General features: G+C 37.0%; 1 protein-coding gene and 1 pseudogene across 4 annotated transcripts; one reads left to right on the forward strand and one right to left on the reverse strand.

Annotated features, from left to right (window-relative positions):
- Nucleotides 1-1,583: 1,583 nt before the first annotated feature.
- Nucleotides 1,584-7,696, forward strand: LOC125475372 (DCN1-like protein 4). Of its 4 annotated transcripts, none has more exons than XR_007256752.1 (10): nucleotides 1,584-1,745; nucleotides 3,533-3,614; nucleotides 5,102-5,176; nucleotides 5,268-5,304; nucleotides 6,257-6,340; nucleotides 6,455-6,515; nucleotides 6,639-6,745; nucleotides 6,961-7,026; nucleotides 7,207-7,355; nucleotides 7,442-7,696. XR_007256752.1 is itself a non-coding variant. In XM_048580086.1 (9 exons), exons 1-9 carry the CDS (start codon nucleotides 1,733-1,735, stop codon nucleotides 7,294-7,296), a joined length of 615 nt encoding a protein of 204 aa, XP_048436043.1. In that variant the 5' UTR covers nucleotides 1,584-1,732; the 3' UTR covers nucleotides 7,297-7,463. The 4 variants fall into 4 exon arrangements, 1 of the variants encoding a protein (XP_048436043.1); XR_007256753.1 differs by having other exon boundaries at nucleotides 7,447-7,696; XR_007256754.1 differs by having other exon boundaries at nucleotides 7,451-7,696.
- A 982-nt stretch (nucleotides 7,697-8,678) lies between these two features.
- Nucleotides 8,679-11,063, reverse strand: LOC125475375 (annotated as a pseudogene).
- Nucleotides 11,064-16,220: the final 5,157 nt, after the last annotated feature.

Consider the following 16,220-nt stretch of genomic DNA (forward strand, 5'->3'; position numbering starts at 1 on the left):
CTTATAGATGGGTCTCAGAAGATAGTGTGAGGGGAACTTCTCAAAGAAGTGAAGGTCTTTGGATTCGTGTGTCCAAAAAATACTATGAGTTCTATGAAGGCACCACTCCACTGAATACCCGAAACCACGAGAGTTGTTCTTCAAGATGGAAGAAACATCTTCATCCAAGTTTGAATAAATGACATCAAGCACTATTAACAGTCGCAAGTAGACATGAAAGCGGCGCCAATTACTACGACAAAGTAAGTGTGTTCACAATTTATTTTAAATATTTAATTATATTACATTTAATTTCATAAATTAATTTCCTTTAATTTCTGTAATTATATTTTCTTGGTACGCCAAGCAAGGGAATTGTATATGGAGGGCAACTCGAAACCTTTTTAGCATCACGGTTGTTAGGAAATTTGTAAAGGATGGGTGTTATCTGAAGATCCGACTCAACATAGAGTAGGTCCTACGCCGGTGTTCAGAAATGCATCCGGGGGATGAAGATGGATCTCCTACCATTAAAGAAACAAGGGTAGAAAATCCGCCTTCAGGTGAAGATTCCATACTTAGGGCTATGGGACGAAACAAAGCCTGAAAATTGAAGGAAAAGGGCAAGGCAAAGGATGATATTGCCTTTCAACAGGAAATGGTGACCTCTTTTCGATTCATGGCGGGGCAAAATGCCATTGCTGCGGAAGAAAGGAACTGTAGGCATGAAGAACGGGCCAAACAAATACAAGAAGAGATGGATGATAGGAATATGCTAAGGAACACTTCGGATTACACTCCAATAAGTAAGACCTATTTTGATAGGTAAAAGTAGGAAATTATGGCCCGACTACAGTTGTTTATCTCCGACTATACTCCTATAATGGCAAATAACGAAGATGATGATGATTATAGACTTTAAATTTAAGTTGTAGTTTTTAAATTTTAGTTGTTGTATTTTTTAAATTTAAGTTGTAGTTTTTAAATTTAAATAATAAATTATGTTTGGCCTTATAATCCTTTGGCCCCCTCGGTTGGAGACGTTTATTGTCCCCAGGCTATGTTTGGCTTATGGCCCTCTAACCCCTCGGTTGGAAATGGTAAGAAATATAGTCCTACATTATTCATTAAAATATTAATTTATTAGATGCTAAAACGAGCTGTCTGGTTGAAGATGGCCTAACCTAACACAAGTAACTTTAACTCCTTCAAACAACTATAAAAGTTGAAACTCCGCAGTGACAACGACAGCGACCTAGACCAATCTATACGGGAGATGGATTGTCTACCCTTCCATTTCCATACTCTTCCCATACCCTCCTGTGATGTGTGGTCACGGTTAAGTCACATTAACATTTTATATTAATTTTTTATAGAAATAATAAAACAAAAAGTAATAAGAGTATAAAATGTTGACGTGATTTAACAGTAACCACACAAACAGAAGGCATGAAAGAGTATGGAAATGAAAACGCATACAATCCACCTCCATCTGTGCTTTGCTTTTTTTTACTTTCCCTTCTCCCGTACGACGCCCACCAAAATAGTAAGCGCTCACCATCCAACTTGGAAACCACCAAAGTTAGAGGCTTACAGAAATAAAATAATCAGAGCCTCAGCCTCCCAATTCAACCACTCTCCCTCTCTCTCCCCCCCCTTCCCTCTCCCCCCTCTACGACAGAGAGGTTGACGAGGTTTCCGCGCTCGCTTGCTCCTTGATTGTAATCTATCCGGTTCATTTCGGGTGAACAACATGAGACGCTCAGGTTCGTGTTCCATCTTTCCATTTTCTTTTTTAATTTCGCTCAATTGTCGTTGAATTGTTTGGTTTAGATGTTTTGACGGTTGGTTTTGTAGTATTAGTATTGATTGCTTTGTTTCAATTTTAAAGTCTTTAAATTTGTTGAATTTTGTACTTTTTGTACTTATTTATGATCATGGATTTTTGCTGGTATAGATTAGGTTTAATTGGAGCTTCATGCTTTGCATCGAATTGAATTAAATTGGTTTTAGAAAGAGCAGAATTCTGTTGAATTATAGGAATACTGGTAATTTAAATTAAGAAAGTCTAAAGTTTTGTCGAAATCCAAAATCCGAAAGTGGTTTAGTTGAATTAGTGAAAGTATTGGAATATTGTGTTGCATGAAAGGGTTAAAGGTTCTGAATTGTTGAAAAAAATTAGATTATTAACCAGAAAAATCAACGAGTGAACAGAGTAGGCTTAAAGTTTCTGATTTGTGGAAAAGAAATATAAAAATTGGATCTGTTTAAAATTTCTTGGTTTTTATCTGAGAACCCTTCTTTGCTCTTTTCTTTTTAACATCTCCATCTTTGCACCCTCCTTTAGTCAAGAAGACGAAGATGGAAAAGTTATCGAGCAGCCCAAACTAATTGCCAATATCACATTCTATCAAACGTTTGCATTTTAGACAGGTTTCATCAAATCTTTAGTCTTGTGGCAAAACTTTCCATCTTTTCTTAACCATGATTAACAGTGTTGGAAAAATTAGGGTTTAATTGCTATAATAAATCACATAGAAAATCAAGAAATAATTCATGTAATTATATATCACAATAATGCATGCACATGAGTAACCAATGTTAAATGAAGATGATATAATGGATTAGAAAAACCTGAAAATACGGTCGGGGCAAGTGTTGGACACTTTGTCCTTAAGACAAGTTTACGCCCACTATAGTGCTCATGGTTGATCGGCGCATGTCTCCCAAGATACAACGACCACGTCCTTGTAATAGTAGCACTCCAAATCACAAGGCTCCATGAACCACGATTGTGTTGAAAACTCTCTCATATGGACTCAATGAGACTCTCTAATATTTAATGCACTCTATGTATGATTATGTAAACAATGAAAAGTTATTTTGTGATTATAGGGGGCTTCCCTATTTATAGAATGTGAGATACCTCTTTGGAAAGCATGTGACTATTCATGAAGAGTCAAAAGTTGCAACTCTTCATTTCAGTAGACACATTTTTCTACCAAAAGGCTCCACTTTTAATTTCCATTCAATTAATAAATTTAATATAATAATATTTTTTATTAAATTTTCAAACAAACAGGGCCCAATGAGAATTGTGGGAAAATAATACTTACTTCAGCGATGGCATTTTAGTAGTTGGAACACACGGAGGACATCTCAAATAGAGAGGCAAGGTTTCGAGCCCCCTTCAGTATTTTCTACACCCCCACTTATGGGGTGCAGATGGGAAGAGAACCACCTAGGGTTCTCGAACTCTCAGTTAGCTGGTTTATGCTACACGTCCTTCAGGAGCTTTGTAAAATTTATCCTACTCAAGTTTTGGATACTCCTTGAACCACACATTACTTAATAAACCTTGCTTTAAGTTGAAATACATTTCGGATTTGGGCTATCTGGTTTTGTTATTGCAATACTGCAGACATTAGTAGTTGTACAATGTGTTCTTCTAATGCTTTAAATAGTAACCTATTTGAATATTGCTTACACATTTTGTTGAGTTGGCGTTCCATATTATCTGTGCTTATAACTACTTTAATCTTAATCTGTTCAGCCATTAAAGCAGCTAATAAAGAGTTGGAACGTATTGATGCGGTCTTTATCTCATATGAAAATGCGTCTTCTGGTTTGATTGAGTAAGTCTACTGCACAGAAACCTTGTCATAATTTGTGGATTTTGTTATTACTTTTGTTGCAGCTGTTCAAAATGTTATTACATTTTTCCTTGTCACGGATTTAGTGCATTTTCCAGATGGTAGTTGAGAATTTCATGAGAATATAATTTTGATATCAGAATGAATAAAGTATTGGGGTTTGAACAGTTTGTCATCTCATTAATTTGTAGGGGCATCTTTTAGGGAGTGAATGGAAACAGATGGATCACCGTCTTTGTAGTAACATAAGATCATTGTTGGTTATTCCCCTCATGGTGACATCTTATATTTAGGGAAGTGAACCCTTTTCACCTTCTACCTTTGATTTTCAATCTGATGGCCATAAATAAAGAGGGGTGTCTAAGAAGCTAAAAAGGGTGTGTGAAAATCACTTCCCTGTGATTATTATTCAACAGAAAGGGTTGTTATTGAATGACCCAATTCTCCCTGTCCAGAAAATCTGCAGGCACCAATAGAATTGCATTATGTTTTACATGTCTGGGTGTGTTTACTCGAAGAGATTTATATGTATATACATGGAGTCTTTGGCTTCAAAGGGGAATGGAGTCCTATTTTATGAAGCTATAGCAATAAGGAAAATATATACACATTCATGGACATGTGTCCATAAAGACAAATCTATATACTCTATACGAACATATATACACTCAGCTACATATATATACACACACAGATCAAATGACACTCGGGTTAAGTTGTCAAGCTTTACAGTGGTGAATAACCTTTTAAAGGATTACTTTGTTTGGGGGATGTAATTGTTTTTTTTTTTTTGGGTCAAATGTAGTTACCGTGTGGATTTTATGCTCCAATAATGCTGACCACAATGTCAAATCCAAAGTCAATTCCATACTTAACCATTCGATCCTCATTCTATTAGAAGTCGCGTATTTCTTGATATACTTTTCTAGCAAAAATTGAAACTTGATGTGGAACGTTCTTGTATTCATTACTCTAATGGACTATGTATACCAGATAAAGCATCAAAATCGTTGTTTTTTTCTTATAGAAGGGAGAAGAAAACTAGTATTGTTTTATAGCATTTCAATTAGAATCAAATTGTAATCATATTTGTATCTGTTAACTACATTGGAGAAGTAGCAGAGATGAACAATTATAAAATCAAGAAATGAAGTTTTACAGAGAGAAGAGAAATGTGAGAAAGAAATGAATGAAGCTTTTTATTAAACTCAATGAACTTACTTTACTATCTGTTTACAATAGCTATATATAGCTGACTAGAGGACTAACTAACTGTTTCAACTAACTATTACATCATCCAATCCTTTACAACTTTTTTGATGAGCTGGTAGTGATATATTCAACAGTACTCCACCTCAATAAAATTTTCCCATGGAGAAGCCGTGCTTTTTAAATGTACGCACACCTTTGTTAGGGGAAAGTTTGATGTTCCCTTATGACTTATTAGTTATTTCGTGCTCTTTGAACAGCCCAGAGGGAATCGAACGTCTTTGTTCAGATTTGGAAGTTGAACATACCGATGTAAGGGTCTTGATGCTTGCCTGGTAAGTTCAGTTTGGAGTCATTTGGTCCTCACTTCGATATATCCTTGATTTGAATTGTCAAAGCTAATGGACTATGTATGATGTATGCCAGGAAAATGAAAGCTGAAAAACAAGGATACTTTACCTTGGTAAGCAGCACTTTCTCATCTGCATATTAAAGTACTTTTAAGTTCTTTTGTTTTTTGTCATGGGATTATCACTTACTCCATTTATCAATGTGTTGTATGGTTCCACAAGTTATTTCATTCATCTAGCATCTAACCTCTACCTTGTTAAATTGTTTTTGATAATTGGATTTTCTCTTAGTTTTGGACCTTCTCACTTTATTTTTTTTCAAATGCCATGTGTCATTGTTTACCCAAAAAAAAAAAAAAAGAACTTTCATGCTTTTGTTTAGGAATTAAAGATGGAAAAAAAGAAAAAAAAAAGTATAATTTCAAATTCATTAATGCCTTGCTTTTTGTGTAAAAATGACACATGGCACTTGTTAAAGTGGAAAGGTCCAAATGTAAAGGTTTGTCGTTGTTTTACATGTCTGGGTGTGTTTACTCGAAGAGATTTATATGTATATACATGGAGTCCTTGGCTTCAAAGGGGAATGGAGTCCTATTTTATGAAGCTATAGGAATAAGGAATAAGGAAAATATATACACATATGAGGACATGTGTCCATAAAGACAAATCTGTATACTCTATACGAACATATATACACTCAGCTGCATATATATATACACACACACACAGATCAAATGACACTCGGGTTAAGTTGTCAAGCTTTACAGTAGTGAATAACCTTTTAAAGGATTACTTTGTTCGGGGGATGTAGTCTGTTGTTTTATTTTGTTTTTTTTTTTGTCAAATGTAGTTACCGTGTGGATTTTATGCTCCAATAATGCTGACCACAATGTCAAATCCAAAGTCAATTCCATACTTAACCGTTCGATCCTTGTTCTATGAGAAGTTGCATATTTCTTGATATACTTTTCTAGTAAAAATTGAAACTTGATGTGGAACGTTCTTGTATTCATTACTCTAACCGTTCCGTTTGTTTCATGACATTGCCAATCTCCTCGTTGATAGGAAGAGTGGCGAGTAGGTCTTAAAGGACTAAGGGTGGACAATGTAAATAAATTAAAGAAGGCACTTCCAGAGCTAGAGAAAGAGGTAGATTTTTAAAATTGCTTTCTTTTACTATGGCAATTTAATTGTTTAACCACATTGACATGATTGAGGTCACAGATATTCTGATCCTTTTACCTTTAATTATATTATGAATAGGTCGGGAGGCCATCAAACTTTGTGGATTTCTATTCCTATGCATTCGAATATTGTTTAACAGGTAACAAGCTCAATGTGTCTTTTATGGTTAAATCTTGTAACGTAATTGATTTTTCCTTTTGCTTTTACCTTTTCATATATGTACTAATATGAGCCATCTGTAATTTTCTTTTGTCATTTACAGAGGAGAAACAGAAGAGCATAGATATAGACAGCATATGCGAGTTATTAAATATTGTTTTAGGATCTCAATACCATTCGCAGGTTGACTTATTTACTCAGTATCTAAAGGTGAGTAGCTGAAAAATATTGCTTTAGTAATGAACTGGTTTTCCGTTTAGTCGGGGAAGTGATTCTTAAATATGCAATTGTTCTAAATCTTTAGAGAAGATGATGGGGATCCTTTTCTCTCAATTTCTTCATATGTAGTAGTCCAATATCTTGTATCTGTTGACATTGGCGTAACTACCACCTTCACTGAAAAGAGCTTTGTTTTCTAAACGCAGATCCAGAATGATTACAAAGTCATAAATATGGATCAATGGATGGGCTTTTACCGGTTTTGCAATGAGGTAATCTTACACGTTGGTCGCTTATTTGAACACCTGCTTTGTTTCTTTTCGTTTTCCTTATTGACTACTATATCGCATGCCTGTCCACATATTCACTAGTAGTCACGTCTTATTTCTTAAATGCTTCTCTGCCTTCATGATATGTTAGCTAACATTTTATCGTTACAATCCTTTGCACAGATAAGTTTTCCAGACCTTAGCAACTACGACCCTGAACTTGCATGGCCTTTGATCCTTGACAATTTTGTTGACTGGATACAAGAAAAGTAGAGCCAGAGCTGATAATTTTCGGTGAACCTGAGCCTCTGCTGTAAACCCTACAATTCTTGGTGAAGCACTCTTCGAATCCTTTTTTTTCAGTGAGGTGTTATTTTGGCACCGGCCCTGAATTTTACTGTGATTGGCCTTTTTGCAGGACAGTTAGACACAATCAAATGGTCTCAGGACTTTATTTTTCTTCATTTTATTCTTTTGCAAATATAGGATTTACCTTTGGAAATTGCATGTTTGTGATATGTATATAGTTTTGAAAATCTCGTTGAATGTTATAGCTTATAGCACAGCTTCCATAGTTTATTCTGTTGAATGTCCAACTAATGCTGTAAGTTACTTGAGTTGATCAAGTTGAAGCCATTGAATTATGTTATTTTAGTGTGAAGAGATTTTATCATGAAGGTGTATGATAGAATAAAAGCACTTATGAAACTCGAAATTTCGTTTTATCACTTTTTGATATTATAATACACGACCCTTTTGATAATTTTCAATAAAAAATAATTGATTTCACTAAACGGACAGTAAACAAATAATAAAGGGACACTAAAAGATCAATAGACGCGTTTCATTGCCTGTTTAGTGCCCTTTTAGTGACAGAAGTTTGACTTTTGATTGAATTTTTGTAAAATGTTCGACTTTTGACAAAAGTTTTATTTATGAACATTTCTCAACTATTTTTTCAGGAGTATTGCGTGGAGAGACAATTAGGTGTATCAGATACAACCATTGATCAACAAAAACACAAATTTGCCTGTACAAATGTTTGATATCTATCAATAGGATCAGAATGGAGTCAAAGACAAGAAAAAATTTGAACTTCGGTGTAAGAGGGTAAACAGTGCCTCCACGTTACACGAAAATTTTCTAATTTGGTCCAACAGGTCCTGAAGTAGAAAAGATGACAATAAGATGAAGAAATTAAAGGAAGAAAGAAAGAGACAGAAATTTCACTTCGAATACCAAACCAGGAATAGCAAGAGAACGTGAAGGGCATATTGTGGGGCATTCAACTTTCTTTCCTATAGGAAAGGCCACTATAAACAAAAGCACTTGGGTCCTAAGTTTCTAACCCCAACTCTCCTATGAGAGGGAGCACAATGTTCCTAGTTGTAGGCTTTCTTTATTCGAAAGTGAACCTTTTTCAAGAAAACCAGGCACACCTTTCATATTTTTCGTAAAGTGGTATTTTGAACTACTTTAGTCTATTGCGAAAAGAATTCAAACTCGAGTATAAAAGTGTTAGTATAATGTCCTAACTAACTAACCTAACTCGCATCTACCACCCTTCACTTTCTTTAATCTTCACGAATTTGGTAAATACTTTACTTTCCTAAAGTAACACATACGAACCACAAAAGAACGGAATTGCAATAATGTGTCGACAATCTGCCGGAGGGTTATTGACATTTATCGTCATGTTTTCGATGAAATCAACTGAGTAAGTTCATTATCAATTCATCATCCTAAGAGCAAAGATGTCCAAGTGGTAGAATTTGCCAAGTCACTTGAGCCAGGTAGAAGAAAATCACACAAGGCCAACTTAGGAAACCTTGCAGGGGCAGGAAAAGAATCAAAAGATAACAGAAACAAGAACTTGACTTTGCCTCTTATCTTTAAGCAATTTTCTAGAAAATAAATAAACGCTGCTGCAAATTTCAACCGTCAAAAGGATGAAGAAGCAATAATCAAAGGCGAAGAGAGAGGACGTGGGCGTCTTGTTCTGCTTCTACCCCTGCGCAATGTTGTGCCAGAAGGAGAGGATGATGAAGATGAAGGACAATTAGAAGATATTGCCAAATTGTTTGACTGGCTTGTTAACTTGTTCTTATCTCCTTCATCGGCCTTATCCTTGATTCTATGAACTTTGGCCAAATTTTTTAATGTCACTGGAAGAACACAATTGCAGAGGAAGCCTGCATATTAAGGAATGATTGGTTACCAATAGTATTAAAAACGTAAAACTTTAAGAAGTAAAATGCAACATTTTCTGAAAAGAATGATTTCAAGACGATCATTTTTTTGAAGAGTGAAGAAAGTTGAGATTCTACCATAAATATAATTGGCTATATGGGGAGCAACCCAGCTTACTTACAAATCCAAGAAAGGTCCCTCCTCCTCCCATCAATGTGCGATTCATTCTCAACACGCCCCTCATGTGTGGCGAATTTTCAAGCCTAACACGTGGACAAAACTAACGGGGTGACGTGGAGCACGTCGTGTGGTCATTGGGCTTCACACGTGGGACAACCAGCTATGATACCTTGAAGAAAGTTAGTGTTCCACCATAAAATCAATTGGCAACATGAGGAGTAGCCCACTTAATGTATAAACACATGCATGATCCCTCCACTCCTTCCATCAATGTGGGAGTGGGATTCATACTCAACACTAAGTGCATTCTAGCTACTACTACTCCTTAGATGAGCTCCAAGCTCATGTTATCAAAACCTGCCCTTTTGGTTTTATAACTAAAATGTTTGATTCGCATAAACTAAATGAACAAAAGAAAAGAACTTCTTAGTTCTTACCGATTCTAGTTAGCCGATTAACCCAACTTGGAATTGGCTTTCCAGTCAATGTGATACATGCATCACTGCAGAAATGGTTGGAGTTCTTGGTGACCAAATTGTAGGCATTTCCTTTGCATTTCGCTGCAAGACCTTCCAACACTGCCCTCACTTCTAAAGGCCCAACAATCGTCTTCCCGATCAGAATCGATTCCTGAATGTAAACCCGTCACACTTTTTCGGTTCTCCTTAAAAAATTCCAGATGTTGGATACTCGTGAGGTCCAAATGCATGCTTCACACCATGCACTGCACAAGTAAATACAATCAAAAACCTCCATAAACATGGAAAAAATACAACAAAATGGAAAAACATTTCAAAAATCATTTAGATCTTGCTGTAACTGGAAACTGAAGTGGAAAATAATTCATGAACCTTCGATTTCTTACCAGAAGTTGGCAAGGAAATTAGCAGTTATTTATCACACTAACAATACAATATTTTCGGATTCAAGGACTTGAATGACTCACATCAATCCTTTATCTTGTATTGCCAAATCATTCAAAAACTTGAACTTTTGTTTTTGAATCAAAATTTAAAAGCACATGGGATGTAGAATATCCACTACCTAATCCAATTGAAGAACATACATCTTAAACTACACATAATCAATGGCCAAAGACACAGCAACCAAAAGGTTAAACCCAACTCTTTTCTGCATTTTCTCATCTGACAAACAAAATTATGCATATTTTATCACCAGCCAAACACAAAGTAAAGTTGGTAGAACTAACCTTTTACACCAGAATGGTAAACTACAAGGCCAAGCCAATAAGCGTAGCCATTAAAAGGTGAGAGATCGTATACATTGAGGTACACAGGCACCGATCCACTGTCCTCCTTCTCCTCCTCCTCAATGGCACTTCTGCACACACTCTTTTTACACAACATTTTCACTCTCCTTTCTTCCTCTTCACTTCTGCTGCTGCATTCACAGACCAAGAAACATTTGCAGCTGCACAACAACGACATCCTCCAAGAATGCCATTGAATTACAATACAATTTCCGATTTTCTTTTCGGATTCTAAATCATGGGTTTCCTTCTTTGCTTCCAAAAAATAATGGGTTTTTAACTAATCTGCTGATTGTTCAAGTGGGAGAGGAAAATTTTGAGAATCTTCTGCTGATGGCTGATGGCTGATGGTTGATGGGTTCCACAAGTGATAGTGAGAGGAAGTGCTGCTGCTGCTGCTGCTGCCTCTCTTGGCTGATGGTTGATGGTTAATGAGAAAATAGTTGGTACAGTTATATAGATGGCGCGTTTACATATCTGTAATCAGAATCAAAATGTGGAATTGAATTCCGATTACGGACTACTCTAGCGTTCACTAAATCTGGAGGAATTGAAAAAGTGGCAGGACCCACAAAAATTTTGGAATCAATTCCTTCTTTTGGAGGAATTGGACTCTTAAGATCTATAAGGTATTTCAATTCCGTCTGCTATGGGGAATTTGGAATACAAATTTTCTATCACTTATATCCTCACTTTATTTTTAAAATTCTAGTACTACCCTTTGCATTAACACAGAAGATCCACCTGCCGTTGTCCAACGATAATGTCCAGTGCTACTCCCTCCTCTAACACCGCAACCATCCATGCCCAGGGACGCAACCCAAACCCACTACTCCCACTTTCTGCCATATCTCTATGTTTCCGCAGGAAAATTTTGAAATCAAAATGCACTGGGTTAGAGAGAGGGAGAGAGAGAGAGAGAGAGGGAGAGAGAGAGAGAGAGAGAGAGAGAGAATAAGAAGAAGAGAAAGAGGGAATGAGGGACTTACAATAGAGTTTATTTGCCATCAAATGCTTAAGACTTGAAATAAATAAACTTGAATTATAATGGAATGGATTGAGATAGCGAGAGGTGGCGTTGAGGAGTGGGTTCTTCGGGAAGAGAAAGATAAGATTGGTTTGGGGTTGAGTTATTTTTTATTTAAATAAATATATATTCACTGGTGCAGCATCAGTAGATACGCAAATCATGGTGACTTACACTATCTTGGCTAGCATTAATACATACTTGATTTAGGACAAGTGCACTTTAGTAATTATACTGGTTTATATTCCGATTCTGCTAAATTAGTAAACAGTTTTATGGAATTCTATTCCGATTTCAGAACATTTAAGTAAACAGTTTCAACAAGAATCAGATTCTAACTTCTCCTCGTTCCAACTCCTCCTCAATTCAATTCCTCCTCTTTTCATTACGGTTACATAAACGCGCTATGGGATTTGTGGAATAATTGGGGTTGGATTTGACTGAAGTTACAAGGGGAAAAGGGTTATCCTTGGTTACAAATCTAAGATGGTCTCGATCTCATCCCACCTTTAAAAAATTGAATTGTTTGGGAGAAAGTAACGTACACTCATTATGAAACATACTGGTTTTTTTTTTCCACTGACTAGTGATGCGCTTAGGGCTGGTTTGGTATTGATATGCTTTGAAAAAAAACTGTTTTTGTTATACTGTGAGAATAATAAGCAATTGTGAAATAAAGCAGCAGAGTGTTTGGTAAATTTTTTTGTAAAAGTGCTTTTGAAAAAAAAAAAAAACGGTATTATAATGTTTGGTAAACTTTTATATAAAACAGCTATGACTGTGTGAAATGACCAAAAAGGTATAATACTAGATGTGCCATTAATTTAATATTCTTAACAAACAAAGGTGAATTAGTAAATATGCTTGCTTGATCTTAATGTACTCTTTTTCAATGCCGAAGCCAGAAATTGACAGGGGGTGGGGCGAAGTTAAAAGAGTACAAGGTTCAAAGAATAGCAACAACCAAATCCTTTTATATGGTAACGTCTTCCATAATTTATCAATACAAACAAATTACAATTGTTGCCGACAATGTTTCATATCATGAAAATACCGCATAATAGGCTAATTATCAATAAAAGCAAATACATATCTCTCAATGTAAACAAGCATGCTATCACTCAACCATTGATCTCCCATTTTGTTACGCAATGATGTTTTCATAATCTTTATAGCAAAAAAAGCTCTCTCCATCAAAGCAGTTGCAAACGGTAACACCAAAGCTAATGTAAAAAGCTTATACACTAACATATAGCTTGCACACCTCCTAGTCTTCACCAACTCATTTGCAAGATCACCAATTCCTCTCAATGATGAAAACTCACTGTGCATCTTCATATAGTGAATGTAATTGTCAAGTTGAATTGGAAGATTCATGAGGTCCATACAATCAAAATCTTAAGGATAAAGTTGGGCTAGATGAACAATTTTTGCTTTGTCAAAAGATGCAAAATTATTCACCAGACTCAAACATGCCATACAAAGAAGCAATTCGGTGTTTACCTCATTTAAACGATTATTTAATTCCTTTAATTGCATATCAAGGACTTCAACATAGAGGTCCACATGATAATAATGGAAGTTTGTGAGTCTTGGATCTTTATGCCTTGATTTTGCAGGTACAAAACGCAAATCCTCCATGTTAGGAACTATGATATCATGCTCTTGACAAAACTTTTGTACATCATCAAGCAAGTCCCCAAAGTCATCATCTCTCAAGGATTGATTTTAAAAAAGGGGATTGGTTTTCAAAAAGTGAAGGTCTCCTTTGAATAATGTAAGGCACATTTATTATTTTTTTTTTTTTCTAATCAATTAAACGAAACAAAGTCGTTTGATTAAGGAGTTTTTTTTTTTTCTTTTTTTGTAATACTAAATGAAACGGCATCATTTCATTTTAGGGATTTAAAAAACAATAACATAAGAAACTCAAGCAGAAACCCAAAAACCGATGTGCAATGCAACCATTAATTTCGGGGAGACCAGAGGGGCGGAACCACACTCCTGGGCTTAATTTCTTGTGAGGGGAAGGGTGGCCGCCCCTCCCAGTTCCTCTGTAGCTTCACCACTCCTCTTTTTCCCTACAATTAGGAGCATTTTTCCTATTGAGTTTTTGCTACCTAACGAGATTTTGACGAGGGACGCACCTTGCGTTGATCATATCCCTGATGACATCTTGTAGACATTTCGTTTGACTTTGCACAACCCTATAAACACATCTCTCTCCCTTATCAGTTAAATATAGATCACAACATAAATATATTATCTTTTTTGTTATTTTTTAATTCTTTTATTAGTATTTTTGTGGCAGCCCGTCCCGGGAAATTTAAAAACGTACGCGTGAAAAGACGGTTTTGCCCCTTGTTCGATTTCTTTACGTTTTGTGTTATGTTTGGGCTTTGTTGGCATGTTTTGAGCCACACACACCTTCCCACACACCACAACCTTTCCCCCCTATTCCTGCACCCTGTCCCGAGCCCCATTCCTTCCCATTTCCTTCGAGACGTACGGACACACACACACACTCATCAAATCTCCACAGATCGAAGAATCCAAGCACATATTCAGACTCGTGAGGCTTGTAGGAGTCCAACCATACCCATTTCAGGTGAGAATACCTTCGTTTTCACGTTGAACTCACGATGCCCGATTTTGGTACTGTTCATGCACACGTAATTTCTCACGTTTTAAGGAATTTCAAGCTTCTAGGAAGCTTGGTGAGGTTCCTAGGAGGCTCGGGGTGGTTTGTTTGAAGGTTTTGGACGTCGGGATCACGAGTTTCGAAGTTGGCCGAAGTTGGGGTGATTTTCCAGGTGAGATTTAGTGGTTTTTGGTGCTTGAAAGTGGTATGATTGTGTTCCTCTCGTTGTAAGCTTCATTTTGGTACCAAATTTGTGAAATTTGGTTGGAAAACGAAGAAGATAGGACATTTTAAAATTTTCCCAGTTTTCCGGCACCGGAGGCTCGCCAGAGAAGACGACGGAATATTCCGTCAAATCTGATAGAATATTCCTGACGCCGTTGACGGTTACCGTTAGGAATAACGGAATATTCCTAACGGCGTCAGTTGATGCCGTCAGCGTGCCAGGCACGTGCCTGCGTGTGGCCGGCGCGTGTGGCCATGCCTTGGCCGGTGCGTAGGGGCGCGTGCGACGGTGAAAAATTATTTTAAAAATATGGGGATGTTCTTGAGGTTGAGTAAATCACGTTGGTGTATTCATACACCCCATTTGAGCAATGTTTGAGAAGTTATTTCTAAAGGTTGGTTATGTGCTTTAAAATTAACGTTTTTATAGTTGTTTCGCATATAGGTGAGATGTATCCCAAGGACGAACGTGGTCACTCGAGGCAGGGGGCTACGACCCTTCCACTTACCAGTGAATGGGCTTTTGGTTTTCCGTATATACCTATATACTTATATTTTTCCCCAGAAATCAGTTTGAATTGTTATTTGCCATATGCCATGCATTAGATTATCGTTATTTATGCATCGTTAGTTGCATTATTAGTTATATATATGTACACATATGCATATTGGGTGCTGCGGACGCACAGGTAAGTGCCAGGTAAGTGTTATTCATGGTTACATTCAGTAGCGATTCGAGATGCTTAGAGAGCTCATAACCTGCACCCCCGGTATTAGTGCTCCCGCCCAGGGTAGGGCACAGTCCTTCACGTGATGTTTACATCCCGCACCACACGCTCAGCTTGGATCCAAGTTAGGTGCACAGTCCTGTCGTACAAACCACTTTAGGTGGCTCCAACTTGTAGGTGACCCGCAATTATTCGCCCAGCCTTCACGTGATCGTAGCACTAAAGCGTATCTATATTACACCCAGGCCTATCGTACAGACCACTTTAGGTGGTTCCAACTCATGTGCTGGTATAGATAGTGAGATTGAGATTTGAGCTCTAGATTCAGCCGTACAGGTCACGTTAGGTGACTCCGGCTGCCAGACTATATGATATTGATATGTTTTCACCTGAGCACTTGCATTTCATTGTGTGATTTGACATGGCATACCCTAAAGCATGATTGATATATATATATATATATGTACATATTTTTATTTTCTGGGAAGTATATAGGTTTTACGGCAAGGGGTTAGAACTCATTTACTAAATTGGTTTTTGAAAACCTTTGTTTTTGCCCATTCACGCTTTTGTTTTGCGCCCTTCCAGGTTCTAGTTGACTAGCACGTTTGGTGGCTTCCCAGAGGGTTTTCTTGACATATCTGACAGACGATCACTAGCGTAGGACCACCTTCGGGTGTACAGTTGTTGCGTCGTTTTCATTGGACTGCTTTAGGCTTATCGCTCTGAACTCATGTCTCGCTTGCGCTAGCACTTGTTCTATTACCTTATGTATGCTAGTTTTTATTTATTCGTACTATTTACTTTGCTATTTTATTAGCTTCCGCACTGTGCACATGGTTACGTCACTTCCACGTGACGGCCAGCATGCCTTGATCTCGATCGGGGTGTGTCAGTTTGGTATCAGAGCCTAGGTTTTGGCAGTCCTGTGCTTTT

Source organism: the organism of the source record quoted next, unplaced genomic scaffold (assembly GCF_019419815.1).
Source record: "Pyrus x bretschneideri cultivar Hongxiangsu unplaced genomic scaffold, Pyrus_bretschneideri_v1 Contig143, whole genome shotgun sequence".
Lineage (NCBI taxonomy): Eukaryota > Viridiplantae > Streptophyta > Magnoliopsida > Rosales > Rosaceae > Pyrus > Pyrus x bretschneideri.